The sequence below is a fragment of the Pseudonaja textilis genome, chromosome 3, assembly GCF_049901715.1.
Source record: "Pseudonaja textilis isolate UNSWEBS1 chromosome 3, rPseTex1.2, whole genome shotgun sequence".
NCBI lineage: Eukaryota > Metazoa > Chordata > Lepidosauria > Squamata > Elapidae > Pseudonaja > Pseudonaja textilis.
Window position 1 is genome coordinate 102,840,428 of NC_141992.1, and position 16,132 is coordinate 102,856,559.

The 16,132-nt window shown below is 35.9% G+C and overlaps 1 protein-coding gene across 4 annotated transcripts in view; it reads left to right on the forward strand.

Moving 5' to 3' along the window:
- Positions 1-1,191: 1,191 nt before the first annotated feature.
- The window catches only part of RXRG (retinoid X receptor gamma), a 37,557-nt gene continuing 22,616 nt past the window's right edge, over positions 1,192-16,132 (forward strand). The window contains exons 1-2 of one of the 4 annotated variants that reach the window (XM_087930525.1): positions 1,192-1,261; positions 9,252-9,502. In XM_087930525.1, the coding sequence (XP_087786651.1) occupies positions 9,473-9,502 (30 nt within the window). In that variant the 5' untranslated portion in view covers positions 1,192-1,261; positions 9,252-9,472. Of the gene's footprint in view, positions 1,262-4,585; positions 4,873-9,251; positions 9,503-9,696; positions 9,777-16,132 lie in introns of those variants that run through there. The other 3 variants (XM_026703414.2, XM_087930524.1, XM_087930526.1) reach the window with 3 other exon arrangements.

A 16,132-nucleotide genomic window follows, 5' to 3' on the forward strand; every position in this document is an offset into this window, starting at 1 on the left:
GATCTTTTCCAATGAGTTCTCTCTTCTCCTCTGGTGACCAAACTATTTGAACTTCAGCTTCAGTATTTGTCTTTCCAAAGAACAATCAAAGTTCTTTGGTGATCAGTCTTCCTTATGGTCCAACTCTCAGAGCCATTTATTACTATTGGGAAAACCATAGGTTTAACTATACAGACCTTTGTCATCAAGGTTTTGTACCTGCTTTTTAATATGAGTCTACGTTTGCCATAGTTTTCCTCCCAAGGAGCAAGTGTCTTTTATTTCATGGCTGCAGTCACTATCTACAGTGATCTCAGAACCCCCAAAAAAGCCTCCAGAAAGAGCATATAGAAGAGCAACAAAGATGATTAGGGGATTGAAGACTAAAACATATGAAAAATGGTTTCAGGAATTGGGTACATCTAATGTAGTGAAAATAAGGAGCAGGGGTGACAGGATAGCAGTGTTCCAATATTTCAGGGGCTGCCACAAAGAAGAGGGAGTCAAGCTATTCTCCAAAGCACCTGAAGGCAGGACAAGAAGCAATTGATGGAAACTAATTCAGGAGAGAAGCAACCTAGAACTAAGGATACATTGCCTAACGGTGAGAATAATTAACTAGTGAAAAGGCTTGCCTTCAGAAGCTGTATGTGTTATACCACTGGAGATCTTTAAGAAGCCATTTGTCAAAAATTATATAGGTTCTCCTACTTGAGAAGGAGGTTAGACTAAAAGACCTCCAACTCTGTTGTTCTGTATGCTGTAAAATAAAATCTGTCACTGCTTCCATTCCCCACCCCCACTTCTATTGGCCAGGAAGTGATGGGACCGGATGCCATGATAGTTTTTTAATTTTAAGTTTCAGGCCAATGTTTTCATTCTTTCACCCTCATTTTTATGTGATTGCAATATGTTAAGATAATAATATGAGTCCTAAAATGAATCCTAACATTGTTATGACTCACTGTAGAGTTACAGCAGTCCTAGGCAATGAAAACTTTGCTAACACAAGTAAACAAAACAATTAAGCTACCTTCTTTTTTGCCTGCTCTATGTCAAAAGTGACTGATAATTTTCAAGGAAAAAAAGGCAGCTGTGCCTACAATAAAGTACATCTGTTGAAGATTCTTAAGTCGGTCTAAGATGACTTAATGACCCTACTCATTAATGTTCAGTCTCATTAAGGTCTTAGCATTATAACTCAAGATCTTTTGAGGTTTAAATAGTCTGTAAATTGGTTTGCTTTCTGGGGACAGATTGCTCTGGAAGTACATTTTCTAAGGTAGGAAATGTTTAACACCTCTCTAGCATGTTATTTTATTTAAATACTTATACCTGAGAGTTTTGTTCTAAGCTAGGATGAGTAAAATAGGAAGAGCTCTATTAGTAAAGATATGCTTTAGCAGATGGGTACTCAGAGACAAATGTATTCTGCATGTGTTCTTAGGATGTCATGGTTTAACATATCACTCTTGGTAATCAAATTGGTTGCTTAGGTTTCTGGGGTTAATTTCATTAATGTTCCCAGCAGGTACATCTTTAATACCCACATTCTAAGTGTGTTAAGTGGAAGGAAAAAGCAGGCTCCTCTGAAATCAAACTGTGAAAACAGACATATAAATCCCAGACTGCATCTATTATCCCACTTATATTTTGTTTCTGTGCTTTCACAACAAATTCAGTGGCACAAGCATGTAGCACAGTAGCACTTTCCTTTAAGTGATGCTCTTCTAAATAATCAAGGACATAGTATTTAATATATCCTTTTACCCAGGAAGTGTCAACTATGGGCGTGCTCAGGGGTGGGATTCAAATTTTTTAACAACCGGTTCTGTGGATGTGGCTTAGGTGATGGGTGTGGCTTGGTGGTCATGTGACTGGGTGGACATGGCTTGGTGGTCGTGTTATTGGCTGGGTGTGGCCAACTCAATATCACTCACATCGAGGCACGTATCTCCTCACCTGGCCTCTCATGACTGTGGAGATGCTGCAACAGTTGTAAGTGTGAAAAATGGTCATAAGCCACTTTTTTCAGTGCCATTGTAACTTTGAATGGTCACTCCACACAAGCAAAGTACCAGCAAAGGAGGGGGAAAAAACTCCAGAGACGTTCCTGTGACAGGAAGTCTAGTCCTGCCAAGAATGTAATAAGGATTAACTGAGAGGCAGTTTCTATAAGCAACACCAGAATGTTTCCTTCCTGCCTTCCTTACAGGATTAGGCCAGTAATTTCTTCTAACAACCAGTTCTCCAATTTGCTTAGAATGTTAACAACCGGTTCTAGCAAATAGGTGCAAACTGATAGAATCCCACCCCTGGACGTGCTGGGCAATTGAATGGAGGAGGGGCTATCAGGAAATCTAGGGCCATGGACTGACAGGGAAATCTAAAATATCCTGAAAGAAGTAATGGCAAACCACTTTCTGCAAAAAGAAAGAGTGCCAAGAAGAACAAAAATGATGGTAGAGAACTTGAAAGCAAAATCTTACATAATCTTAAAGTTAGCTTAAAGAAAAGGATGTGGGAAGATATGATAGCAATTTTTAAAATAATTGTTGGGTTTTCACAGGGAAGAAGATGCAGATTTATTCTCCATGGCTTTCAAGGGTAGGCTAAAAACCAATATGTAGAAGCTTATCAGAAAAACATCCAAATTTAAAATAAGGAGAACTCTCTTCACTGTGACAGCTACTAAGCAGTGGAACAGTCTGCCTGGGTGTCCCATCACTGGAGGTTTTCAATAAAATATTGGACTTCAGATGGTATGCTGGTATGAAAATTCCTATCTTGAACAAGGGGTTGGAGTAGTTGTAAATATATAAACCAATGACAGATGTCCTTCTTACACTTGAGGATAGGATCACAAAAATGTAAAAGTATTATTTGATTATAAGTCCCCCAGTCTGGCTTCTCCACCATTTTTTTTCTACAAAAGTTTCCTTGGATAGAAAATCTGACAAATTGTCAAGTATTTAACATCAGACAAGTTGTCAATAATGTATAAAGATATTTCAAATGAATCTTGGAAATGCAAATTTAAAGAAAGGACTTTTTATCATTTATGGTGGATATGTGATAAAGGAAAGAAATATTGGAGTAAGATTCATATACTAATACAGAAGACTCTTAAAGTGAATATAAAGATAAAACCAAAACCTCTTTTTGGGGTTTAATGGAAAAAGACTTGGAGAAAAAATGGAACTTTGATGTTGTGTATATTGATGGCAGCAAGATTACTTTAATGCACAAAAATGAAAAGACACTTTGATTCTCACAATGGACAAATGGTTGCAAATGTTGATGAAGTCTGCAGAAATGGCTAAATTTGACTGCTTTGATTAAAGAAAAAAATATATCTACTTTTGTTTCTACTTGGAAACGGCTTCTGGACTTTGTGCTTGAGGTGGAAAAAAATGAAACTTTGATTTTGGGCTATACCGATTAGATAGGTTTATTGTTATAGAAATGGCTAGTTTATACTATTATATAAAAGTAAAAAGTTGAGTTTTGATCTTATTCTACTGCACCAAAGGGAGTTGGAAGTCAATGCCTTTTCTTTCTTTTTCCCTTCTTTTCTACACTTTTTCATTCCCTTTTCCCTTCGCTATTTTTCTTATTATTTGCTTTTGTATTTTTATATTGAATATTATAAACTAATAAAATAAATAAATATCTGGCCCCAGTTACTCAACTAAAGCAAGAAGAAACCAGTCTTGGGCAGCAGAAGTATGACAATAGCAAAGGCATCAATTTCCGTTGTGTGGGTGGAGCAAATTGTAAACCACTCTTGTGTTTTACAAAGAAACCACATGGCTAAACAAGGTAAAGTGATTGATGATGCAGTGTCATATGCTAGGTTCCTCAGGTTGGATGGTACTCACCATGTTTTGCAAGTTCTAGGTTAAGGTAAAGTGGAAGAAGAGACTAACCAGTTTGCATGATATGGTCCTGAACATATATTCACCATTTTCAAGGAATCACTTTGATGTCCTAACCTGATTTTAGTGGTGAGGAGTGCATTGTTGAGAGACAAGGTTGTGGACAAATCAGTCTGAAGAAGATCTAAGTGATTGCTAAGAATCAACACCAACTTGAAGGTACCTAATTAATCAACAAATTCAACAGGTCTGCCACTTGTAAGCATGCAGATGCAAATTGCAATGGAAAGGGTTTACTTGTTAATTGCAGTTGTTTTGTTATTAGACAGAGAGCACCAGCTATCAAATTACGCCAATGTCAAATCAATGTCTCAATCTTACATTTTAAAAACTCCTTATTGGATAATTGATATTATCTAATTTATATCTCACAGAGATCAGCACAGAAATAGCTATTTATATGTCATTGTTACTGACTTCACAAAGCACTGAACTTTTCTAAAAACGAACACACTGAATAATATCCAACCCACTCTTAATCCCCCAGCTTTTGATTTGAGAGCTATATCAGTAAAGTGATACACTGATTGGTCTTCTCACTAATGAATTCAGCTATCAGGATATCATAAAGCAAGAATCCAGCTCCCTTTGAAAGAGATTTTAAGTTTGCTGCAAGCAAAGAGAAGAAGGAAGGGAGGGAGGGAGGGAGGGAGGGAGGGAAGGAGGGAAAAGCAGCTCCAACTGTTTCTAACCAGCCAGCCAGCAGCTGCTATTGCTGTCTTGTGGTTAAGAAGGATTTGCTTGCGCATAATTTCTTCTCCACTTGAGGAGACTGCTCTACCCTGGAATTGCTGGAAACTGCTGTCTTTGGGTCATGTTTGATCATGAGAAGAAAACATTTTTAAGGATTTTTGAAGCTGGAGGCACTGTTGCTGTTCCAGTGAGGTGATGGATTGATGATTAAACATGTACGGGGATCAGCCACACTTCATGAAATTTCACACAGACTTTGTGAGTAAGTACATCATGCACAGTTCTGGATTTCAGATTTTCAACACAAATAGTAAGTTAGGTGCTTGTGTGCAGATGAACACTAGATTGGAGGATGGGAACAAGCACTGGATTTATGTTCATGTTGAGGAAAAGAAAATGATGTTCCTACATCTACCAAGATACATTCTCATTGGAAAGATGCTCCTTCATCATTATATTACTGGAGCTCAGGAGATGACCTTTAAAAAAAGCGAATGCATAACCCTTCTTTTAGTTGGTTCATTGTGAGTTTATTTTTTAAATTTCAGATGAATTCATGAGTTTAAAATCCCATATGAATTCTGTAAAATAGCTGTCATAAATGCATAAATAAAAGTCATTGCTTGCTTTTATTTTAAGACTTGTAAGACTGTTTTCAGCATTTATAGTGTCTATAGTTGATCGCTGATAAATTGGTGCCACATATTTTATAGGATGCATCTTTCTCTATTTCTCTATCTCAGATGCACACACATCAGAAGAAAAGATCTTAATTATATCTTTTATGGATCAGTATTTAATCTTACGAGCTTGAAGTAGGGTAGCCATATAGTGGTATCACTCCTCAGTAAACTTACCAAGATAGGATAATGGGCTGTATGAGTATGCAACTTGCTTGCTTCAAAAAAGTTTAACCGTTGTATACATGTAAGAGATGGAAATGAACACATGTACTATTGAACTGAAATATCAAAGATTTCCATTTATATATCTTTATATTTAGACCCAAAGCTGGATCTAAAATGTTAGCTTAATAATTGTGAGACTTGGACTGTGTTCTGCACTATGTCACTCTCCCCCTTCTTCCTCAAAAATGGAAGATGCATTGACAACATGCAGTTAATAAGGACAACAAAAATAAAATGACATTGTCACTTCTTAGTTTTATGAGGGTCAAGTATGGAGATAGCTTAGATTGGTGGCAGATCTGCATATTTCATAACATGTAACTGATTCTTAAGCAGCTATCTTGATTCTGTCTTATCCATCTTCAGACTATAAACCTGAAAAGTTACAATAAGGGAGTGCTAATTACCATTTCAAATGACTGTTTTCCACATTACAAAAGTTACATAAAATTATACCAGTACTATTTTTCAGTGGTGAACATTGGGAGCTTTGTGAGACAAAGCATGGTTTTTGAAATGTTTGTACTAAATATTGTAATGAGTAACTGGTAGCTAGGAGAAACAGTTTCACCTGATAAATTCTGCAAGAAATTGACTCAGACTGATATGTTAATCACAATAGACAATCTAATTAGAGAGTGGTGTATTTAAAAAGGATTATATTGATGTCTGCATCTAAAAGGCAGAAACTACCTATCATTTCAGGGCCTTCCCCATTCTTTCTACTGTAATGTTGGTTACTTCATTTGTTGCAATTAGTTTTTGATCTATATACTGTATTGAAACATAGCTTCAATTTTTCCATTGACTTTCATTGCTAGAACTTGGAGTTCATTTTTCTATTTTCAGCTATGAGAATAATGTCATCAGCATAGTACAGCTTATTAATATATTTTCCAATTTTAAAACCATAGCCTCCAATTTATTCAATAAATATTCAGCATATGTGTTTAATAATCAGGGAGAGATTACAAAACTTTATGTTACTCCTTTGCCCACCTGGAGTTAGTCTGTTTTGTGAACATTCTGTCTGTGATTTCACACCTGTGCTTAGGTGTCACATAAGGAGAATGAGATATTATGGGATTCTTATTTTATTATGGACATTCCACAGCTTTATATGATCAAGGCCTCTCTGAAATCAATATGTACAATGAAGTATATATTGATTTATTTGGGGCACACTTTGGTTTTTTCAAATATCCTGGTTGCATCAGCAATGATGACTGTCTGTTCCTTGGCTTTTTCTAAAACCAAGTTGATCATTTGGCATTTTCCCTGAAAACAGTTTGGTGTTGGTGTCATCATGTCTACAGTTGATACTTGTTTATTTAGGGGATTGTTTTAATTATATAAGACTAGAACACTGGGTAGCATCTAACAAAATGAAATTCAATGTAGAGAAAAGTAAAGTCCTACACTTAGGCAAGAAAAACCAAAGGTACACATATAGACTGAGTGAAACCAGGCTCAATAGCAGGGATTTTGGAGTCTTAGTGGACAATCAGCTAAATATGAGCCAGCAGTGTGCAGCCGCCAAAAAAGCTAATGCAATCCGAAGTTGCATTAACAGAGGGATGCAATCAAATGAGGTACTAATAGCACTCTATAAGGCCTAACTAACTAAGATCATACCTAGAGTACAGCATCCACTTTTGGTCACCACACTATAAAAAAGATGTTGAGGCTCTAGAAAAAGTACAGAGAAAAGCAACCAGGATGATTAGGGGACTGGAGACTAAAATATATGAAGAACGGTTACAGGAACTGGATATGGCTAATCTAGTGAAGAGAAGGACTAGGGGAGACATGATAGCAGTCTTCCAATATTTGAGGGGCTGCCACAGAGAGGAAGGAGTCAAGCTATTTTCTAAAGCACCTGTAGGCCAGACAAGGAATAATGGATGGAAACTGAACAAGGAGAGATTTAACCTGGAAATAAGGAGAAACTTTCTGACCATGAGAACAATCAACCAATGGAACAGCTTAGCCCTCGGAAGTTGTGGGAGCACCATCACTTGAGACTTTCAAGAAGAGAATGGACTGCCATTTGTCAGAAATGGTGTAGGGTCTTCTGCTTGGGCAGGGGGTTGGACTAGATGACCTACAAGGTCCCTTCCAACTCTGATTATCTGTTATCTGTGTAAGCTTGGATATGTTGGGTGGTTATAGAAATGGAATGAAGGAAGGAAGGAAGATTGCAGTGCCAAACTGAATAGGTTTTTGGCCTGCTTGCTTGGTCTTGGCACCTCTGTAGAGTGTCCTCACAGCTCCCAGAACCAAGCAAGCATTGCTGCCCCTTGGGCATCTTCATGGGGAAAGGGAAAAGCTGAAGAGGTGCTAAGCCACAGTAAAAACCACTTGTGTTAAACGCCACACTCTGGTAATGGCAGACAACTGTGAAACCTCTCTTCTTCCTTGGAGAGTTAGTCTGAATGGTAATCTTGAGCCCTAGACATTTGAACACTGTACAAGGGCCATGCAATGTTTTATCAACTTCAAAGAATAAAAATCACTTTGCAATTCCCATAATTTAAAATCTTAGATACAGAATGTTTCCGAAGATATTTATATGAAATATGACAAAAGAAACATAGAACATTGGCTGCCCATGCCTTCAGTGTTTGTATATTAGTGCTTGTGAGAAGTAGGCATGTATGGTTGTGTGTAGATGTGTTTGTATGTTTGTGCATTTGTGCATGTGTACAAGTCGCCTTTACATAATTCTTAAGCTGTTGCTTACATGGAAGAGTTTCATGCAGAGGTCAAGCATGACTATTAAAATATGTTAGTGTTAGAGTACACTCCTTTCTTTCCTATCTAACAATATATACCAAAATTATATACTATATTATATGAAATACACTATAGAAATGCAGTAAAAGCCACACCACATTAAGGACAACTAAGAAGTTATTTGGAGGATTTTTATCTGATATCCTAAAGAACATAGAAAGGATTAATTCACTGCATCTTAACATGAAACAGTGCACAATTATTTCATTGAATTTATCCCCCCAAAGACGCTTAACAGGAAGGTTAGACCTGGCCTGATTCTTTTCCTGGTGAATAAATACAAGTCAAATTGGGCACATTCATCTCTCTTTCTGTCCTACCCACCTATTAATCTACTGTAGGAATTGTTCCTTTGATTGTGTTTTTACTGGAGATAAGAGTCAAATCTGATTTAAAGAGAATATGTATAAGAAAAGGTAAGAAAGGCTCAGCTTGCTAAATCACATTAAAAACATTTGTCAGAGTCAATGGACTCTGGAGTCTAGGCAGGTTTAATTTCGCACATGGAAAGACTATGTTCTATGTCTTCATCTGTTTTTCCTTCTCTCTTAAGTTCTTCCAGCAAGCATGAGCAACAGAAGATATAACCACCATGCCTTCCCTGAGAGCCTTACCTAATTCTTTAGCTTAGTACTAGATGGAATGTAAATAGCACAGAAGGCTTACTTTAAAAAAAGTTTTATTAGGTCAGCAAAGAAGATACTATATATCCGTGATGGTGAACCTATGGCGTGCGTGCCAGAAATGGCACACGAGAGGTTGCCCGGAAGAGACAAGGGTGACAGAAGTCTCCAGCATCCTATTTTTTCCCAAAAGGAAACTAAACCCTATACTTCTGCTCATGAACTTATCCCTACTTAAGGAATGAGAGAACATTTTATATGGGAAATATGCTCTCGTCTTCCCTGTGAGTTACCCTCTTTCTTTCTTCTTTCAGGTTTCCCAGTTCATACCAGGTCTGTACGTGGAAATCTGCCACCAAACGGGAACTCTGTTATAAACAGCAAATCCAACTATCTGGAAGCATCTCTTGGTGCATCAGAGATTCTGTCCATCCCCACAAACTCCATAGGGTCCAGCAGTACAACAGGCTGTCCACTTAGGAGAATCACGAGCCCCATTGCATCCCATGCTGTTCCTTTGACTTCTCCACCAGACATGAGTTTTGCTGTGCATAGCAGCCCACAGGTAGGCACCAACTCTCATAATTTCTGTTTAGTATAATAAAATCAGCATTTTTATTATTTCATATCTTCAACATAAATTTAATCCATGTGTGGAGTTATTTCTATCTATGAGTTCTTTCCTTTTTCTAAAATAAAGATGTAAATGTTCTTTTTCTGTTCTAGATTAAAGCCTGCCTTGTGCTTATATTTCTATAGGTTACATCAATACAAAGTTATACAGTCTGGAAATAAAAAATAGCAATAGCAGTTAAAGAAGCTTTTATACTGGAATACAGGTTCTGTCTTTTTCTTACCCACTATTTATCAAGGCTCTTAATTTTTAAAGGCATTTCTTTCACAGGTGTTGAATGACAAAAAATAACTAGGAATACAGATGCTTTTCAGAATGGGGACCAAGGGTTAAGATCAAAAGTTGTGACACTCTCAACTATGCCAAATGGTCTGTTTCCTGATCCCGACTGGCCATGGGAAACAATGTCTAGCTATACAGGTAGTCTTCAACATATGACAACAACTGAGCCCAACATTTCTGTTGCTAATCAAAGCGGTTCTTAAGTGAGTTATGCCCCATTTTATGACCTCTTTTGTCATAGTTGTTAACTGCAGTTGTTAAGTGAATTATGCAATTGTTAAATAAATCTGACTTCCCAACTGACAATCCAGTCAATTCTATGTAACTGCTTCTGCCACTGAAGACCAGATTTTTTCTGTCCTTTAGGCCACCTGAAGTCCCCCAGCTTTAAAGCCTGAGGTGGCATTTAATCTTTTATGGGATTCCATGTAGCAATATCCTAATAGTTGCTTTGTAGAACAATTTGGTTGAAGACTCATAGAGTATAGAGTGGGTCAAATCAGTGTCCATTCCTGCATCTTTCTGCTGAAAATTACCTTTTATTTCTAAGGAATGTGTTTTCTAAAGGATAATTGATTTCTCAACATTTTGTGCAATAAAAAAGGAGAAATGATAAGTAGGAAAAGAGTGGAACTATTCTTTAACTATCCTCACTCAAAGGTTTTATTTTTTGAAGTTACCTTTTGCATGCTAATAGGCACATAGTTAATTAATTTACTTATTTACTTCTCTGGATTAATTTATATGTTACCTTCTCTTATGTAGCTCACAATAAAATTATTTTTGTAAACAGAGATTCAGCTAAGATCTTGGGCTAAACTAATATTAGTTGATTAATCAATTAATCATAGAGCCAAGTAACAGGCTTTACTATTAGTTGATTAATCATCCTGACTGCTGTTTGTACTTATTTATTTTATATATATATTTATTGTTTTAGTGCTTTTTAAATTGTTTAAATTTAAAAATTTAATTTTAGAATTCTAAGCCACTCAGAGTTACCTGGTTGAGCTACAGAAATTGAATAAATAAATAAATGTAGACTGCGTACTTCTGACCTATGGAACATTCATTTTTGTCTTCTGAGTATCTATTGTCCTTCCCCTGCCCGCCCACCCTGAGGAAGAGAAAAGTAAAAATTGTAAATGTAACTAAAAATAAATATTCACCAATGATGCAATGCAAATTTTTGTAATGTGTAATCAAATGATTGGTGATAATTCAACCACAGGCAGAAGTTGAATGAAGTTTTTTTAAGGGAAAAGAAAATGATTAGTCAATATATTTTTATTTTCGTTCAGTTTCAGAAACCCTGTTGAATTAAAATGCAGCTTCCTAAGGGAACTTATCTCAACAGAACTCTTCTGACAAAAATTAAGAGCCCTTCCCTGAGGTGGTTCTTTCTAGCATTGACATAACTTATTTTTATGCTGTTTTGATAGCATAGCATATATTCATTTTTCTTGGTCCTGTTCTTCCCAGTGCTGGATCACTTGTGTGTGGAAGATACTCAGTCAAACAAAAACAACCCCAATTCTGTTTACCAAATTTACGTCCTCCTAGTTGTCATGAAATGGCTTTCAGAACAAGATTGTAATGCCAAGCTGTCGTGTTGAGTAAGTTCAAAGAAGTGTGCTACATTTGCTTTTCTGCTAATGGGATGAGGCAGCTGGTCCTAAGGGATTAGCAAGCAGCCAGCTAATGGATTTGGATTCAAGCTGCTGTCCCAAATGTCATATATCATTGAACTTAGCATGCAGGAACCAATATTTTTTTAAGGAAACACCAACACCCTATATATTAGAATTTGGAAATACAATATAAGTGGAACAAAATTGAGCCTCCTCTTCTTTCTTTTTAAAAGTATTGAAATGCATCCTAAAATTAGTGCAAAAAGAAAGCAGGAGTCCATAGTCAACTAAAATAGATTCAGTTAGTAGCTATTTAAAATTTTCTATCTCTGTCTTGATTTTTCACATATTGAGGCTGGTCAATTATATTCTTTCTCTCTCAATAAAAAGTTCCTCTTTAAGGAAGATTAGTTTATATATTTACAGGCATATTATATTGATCATTTGCAATAATGTTTAAAAGTGCTTCAGTGGCTTTCTCCTTGTTGCCATACAGAGTAGTTCTGTATCTCTCATCTGCTATGTATATATATGACACCTGATGTCCTAAGGAAACACACTACCATAGTTTCTACACTCAAGCCTTCAAAACTATTTAGGGTGTAATAAATGCCATTTTTCTTTTGCCAGTGAAAGAATTACTGTCCTGCTCCATACTGCCTTTGGACTTAGAGAAGGAAAATACTACAAAGCTATGAAGCTAACTTTTCTCTGAAAGAGTTTCTGCAAAGAAGGAAATTGATTGCTTACATAGAGTCCAGCCTTTCAAAGAAAGACTAGTTTGTTATAATTTGTTATAATTTGAAATATAAGACAGTTGAGAAGGAAATAAATCAGCTCTGCCAACGTTGTGAAATCATAGAGGTCCAAAGCCACTTTCTATGAAATTGTTTATATGAAAGGGCCTTAATTTAGTTACATTTCAAAAAACAACAACCAGAAGAAGCTGCCAGTCAGGGATGGATTATACTGAGCTTCTTTCTGGGATGGAGGAAATGTAGAGCTCTTCCTCCTCTACTCAAAGCAAATAGAACCAGTCCACAAGGAGCTACTACTGCCCTACTCACTGCCAGAGAGCCTGAGGGAAGGTATGGAATGCAAGTTCCTACTAGTGGTGCTGCTCTGCCATCTTCTGGTCTCCTCCACTTTTCTGCCATCAGTCAGACTGATTGCAAGCAAGTTAACTTGCTTAATTAATAGACAGAATAAATCTCTGTTTCCATGTCAGAAGGATAGTACAGTTTTTCCTCAACCCTATCTTTTTTTTTAAATATTCCTTTATTTAAAAGAAGCAGATAGAAAATGGAAGGAACCCCTAGTTCCACCACTGTTGATAGGAAAGTGTGTACAGGGTATGGAACATACCATAGTCACATGCAGAAGATTGGGGCTGCTGCCAACCTCAGTGATCTAGAAATTCCAATTCTTTTTTTAAATAAAAGTTTTTTATTTCAATCTACACATACACAACAATACATTAACTGTGTGGCATCAACATATCATACATTTTAGTATAAGCAAGCTTAATAATCTCTTAATATCCACATTCATATTAAGTCAAAATCCTTCCTTGCTTATTTTCAACATTTCAGTACTCTCTCCTAATGCCAACCATCATATCAGTTAGATATACCTAATGATTTCATTATTCAATTTCCTCCTCATTTTTTTTAAATAAAAAAAATCTCATTTGGCAAGCAGTATGGTTCCAGGTTTCAATACAATACAAACATGACCATATTTACCTAGTCATTGTGTTTGTTCAATTTCCTATCACATTAACCTCATTAGTATTAAGTATTAAACTTATCCAATTCCAATTCATATTATAACTTATTTCACTTGTTAGACTATTCCCATATCTTATTTTACAATGTTATTTAAAATTCTCATCTCATTTCTATATTCATTTCCCAAATTACCTTTATCTGTCATATTTGCAATTTTATCAATCCTTAGTTTAATTCAAAATTGTCCCCTCTGATTATTAATTCAAACCAGCCACCTTCAGTCTACCTTAATACCATCTCCCTAATTACTATAACACACACACACACACACACACACACATATAAAATCTACTTTTTTTGTCAGATTCTGCATTACATTTTCTCAATCACCTTATCAATCATCTATGCATTACAAAAATATTAGTCTAATCAATTAATTATAGCAACTGATATCAATCCTTCTGTCAGGCTACAGAACTTTCCCATTCAATTAACAAGAATGAACTTCTGAAAACCAAACTTATCAAAAGGAGTCCTTTATTGAAATGAGACAATTCATGTAGGAGTTCAAAGCAGCTTCTAAGGTCCCTCAGGCATACAGGGATAGATAAGGGAGTTTAGAACCTCTCCCCTTATCTCGATGTGTATTTAGTGAAACAAAACCCAGTATGTCAATTCCCCCTGCCCTTTCTGTAGAAACGATCTTTTTCACTGTTTCCCAGGGCATACCTAATTTCCCCCCACTCCCTTTTTAGAACGAACTTTTCCAGAGATTTCCAGGACACATCTCACTGTGGAATTTTTATGGTCTTCCCACCTCCTGGCTGTGCCTCTCAGAGGTGATAGGTTCTGGCCATCTGGCTTTTCTCCCTCCATTGTATCATGTGTGGGTTATACAAATTCGATATAAGATTAAATATATTCAGGTTACATCAAGAAAGGATTTCTTTATCAGTCTCCCCCCACCTTTTCTTCTTCCACTGAAGAAATGACAGATACACGGATCTGACACCTTCCATAATAGTTCTCATTTCATCTTTCCCCCATTTTCTTATACATTGTTAATCATCTACATATGATATTTTTGTTATAAATTCCCAATTCCATATTTATTTCATTAAATTCCATGTCTAGTATAGCAATAATTCTTTAATAACAAGAAAGAGAAACAAAAAAAGAAAGAAACTAAAAGGAAAAAAATCACATCAGTTACATACTTATCTATTTTCTATACTTAATCATTTATATCACACCTTATTACCTTGCAGAATCTCTTTCCTATTCTCTTTTTTAAATTTCATCCATTGTCTCTCGCTCTTTTAACAATATACTGTAGTTCCTTTTCATCTTCGTTTGCTTCCTGTTTCTTTTTATTTTCTGGTCCTTTCTTTTAATTACCCTTTCCCCCATTCTTATTCCTCTCCATTTCTCACTCCAATTATTAACTTTTTCTCCCTCCCTCTTTTGATTTTTCTTTTGAAATTCCCTTATCAGCTTTTTTCCTCCCCTTTTTTTCCATTTTCCAAACCATTTTCCCTTTTATTATCACATCAGATTTTTAATCACATTTTTAATTTTAATTCCTTTCCACCCCTGCTTAAGTAATTGTTGATCCCTTTTCTTCTTCAAAGCTGGCTTCTTCTTTGTTAAACTCCTCTCCTTCTGGTTTGCATTCTTCTTCTACATGCTGGGTCACCATTTCTAATTTCTGTAATACATAATTACACATTTCAAATCTAGTTTTCATCATTTCCCTTATGTCTTGCAAGTCCGTTCTCATTTCAACAAATAATTCCTCCATTGTATCTTCTCCTTTTTTCTTTTCCTCTTCCCTAATTGATGTATTCAGTCCCCAAGTCCAGTACATTATTTCAGCCAGTATCTTTTAAGTTTATTTTCAACAATCAATGTCCTTAAATCTTTGTTCCAAATTTTCAAGTGCCCCTTTGCCAACTGTTTCCCACACTCACTGGGTGGTTCTATGCCAATATTTTCAAATATCTTCCCCTTTGTAGTATTCTAATGTCACTTTCCAGGGTTTTTATTTTTTATAATGGAGTTTCTTTTACTTTCTTTTAAGTTCCAAGGTCTAATTTCTTAGAAAGACCAAACACTTAAAAAAAAAAAATCATGGAAGTTTTCCTGTACCATCAGGTGGTACACTTGAGCCTTTTTCACTGTCCACTCCTTCCTTAACTTTAACTTTCTTTGTTGAATATACAGTAGTACTTTTATTAAATTTGCTAATTTCAATCATTAGCTATTATATTTTTCCATTTCTACACCATGAGGCAAGTTATATAACCTCCTGTCTGTATGCAGATTCGTCATTGTCTCGAATGAGACCAATCACTACTGTGTCATGGTCACATGGTCAGAAACTATTTTCCACTGCCAAAGAAAGTTGGACCAGAAATAATGGGTAAAAGTTTCAGTTACCAAGATTTTATTTAAATATAAATACATTTAATTATTATAATGCTTGTAATTTGACTCAATATAATTATAATTCTTGTATCTAAAGAATTACAATTAATTGGGAAGGTAAGATCTGCACACTGTCAAAACAGTCTACCTTCTGCATGTGTGGAAGCTTCTCATAAAAAGATCCAACTTAGAAATAAGGAGAAATTAAAAGATGCAAATACTGCAATACCAAGTCTAAACACCAACTCACTGAATGAAACAAACCAATTAATGTATAGTACGTTGTAGTTATAACTGAATATCTTGGATGCAAAATCAACAGAGAAGAAAAAAAAACCAAACATTGCACCACAAAAATGGAAGATTACACTGGAAAATAAGAACAGCAAGTTGAGATCAGATGCAAACAAGGTAGAACAGATGAAAGAAAGGAAGCTGAAGAACAAGAAGACTAAAGAATACCTAACCAAGAAATACCTCTGAGAAACAAG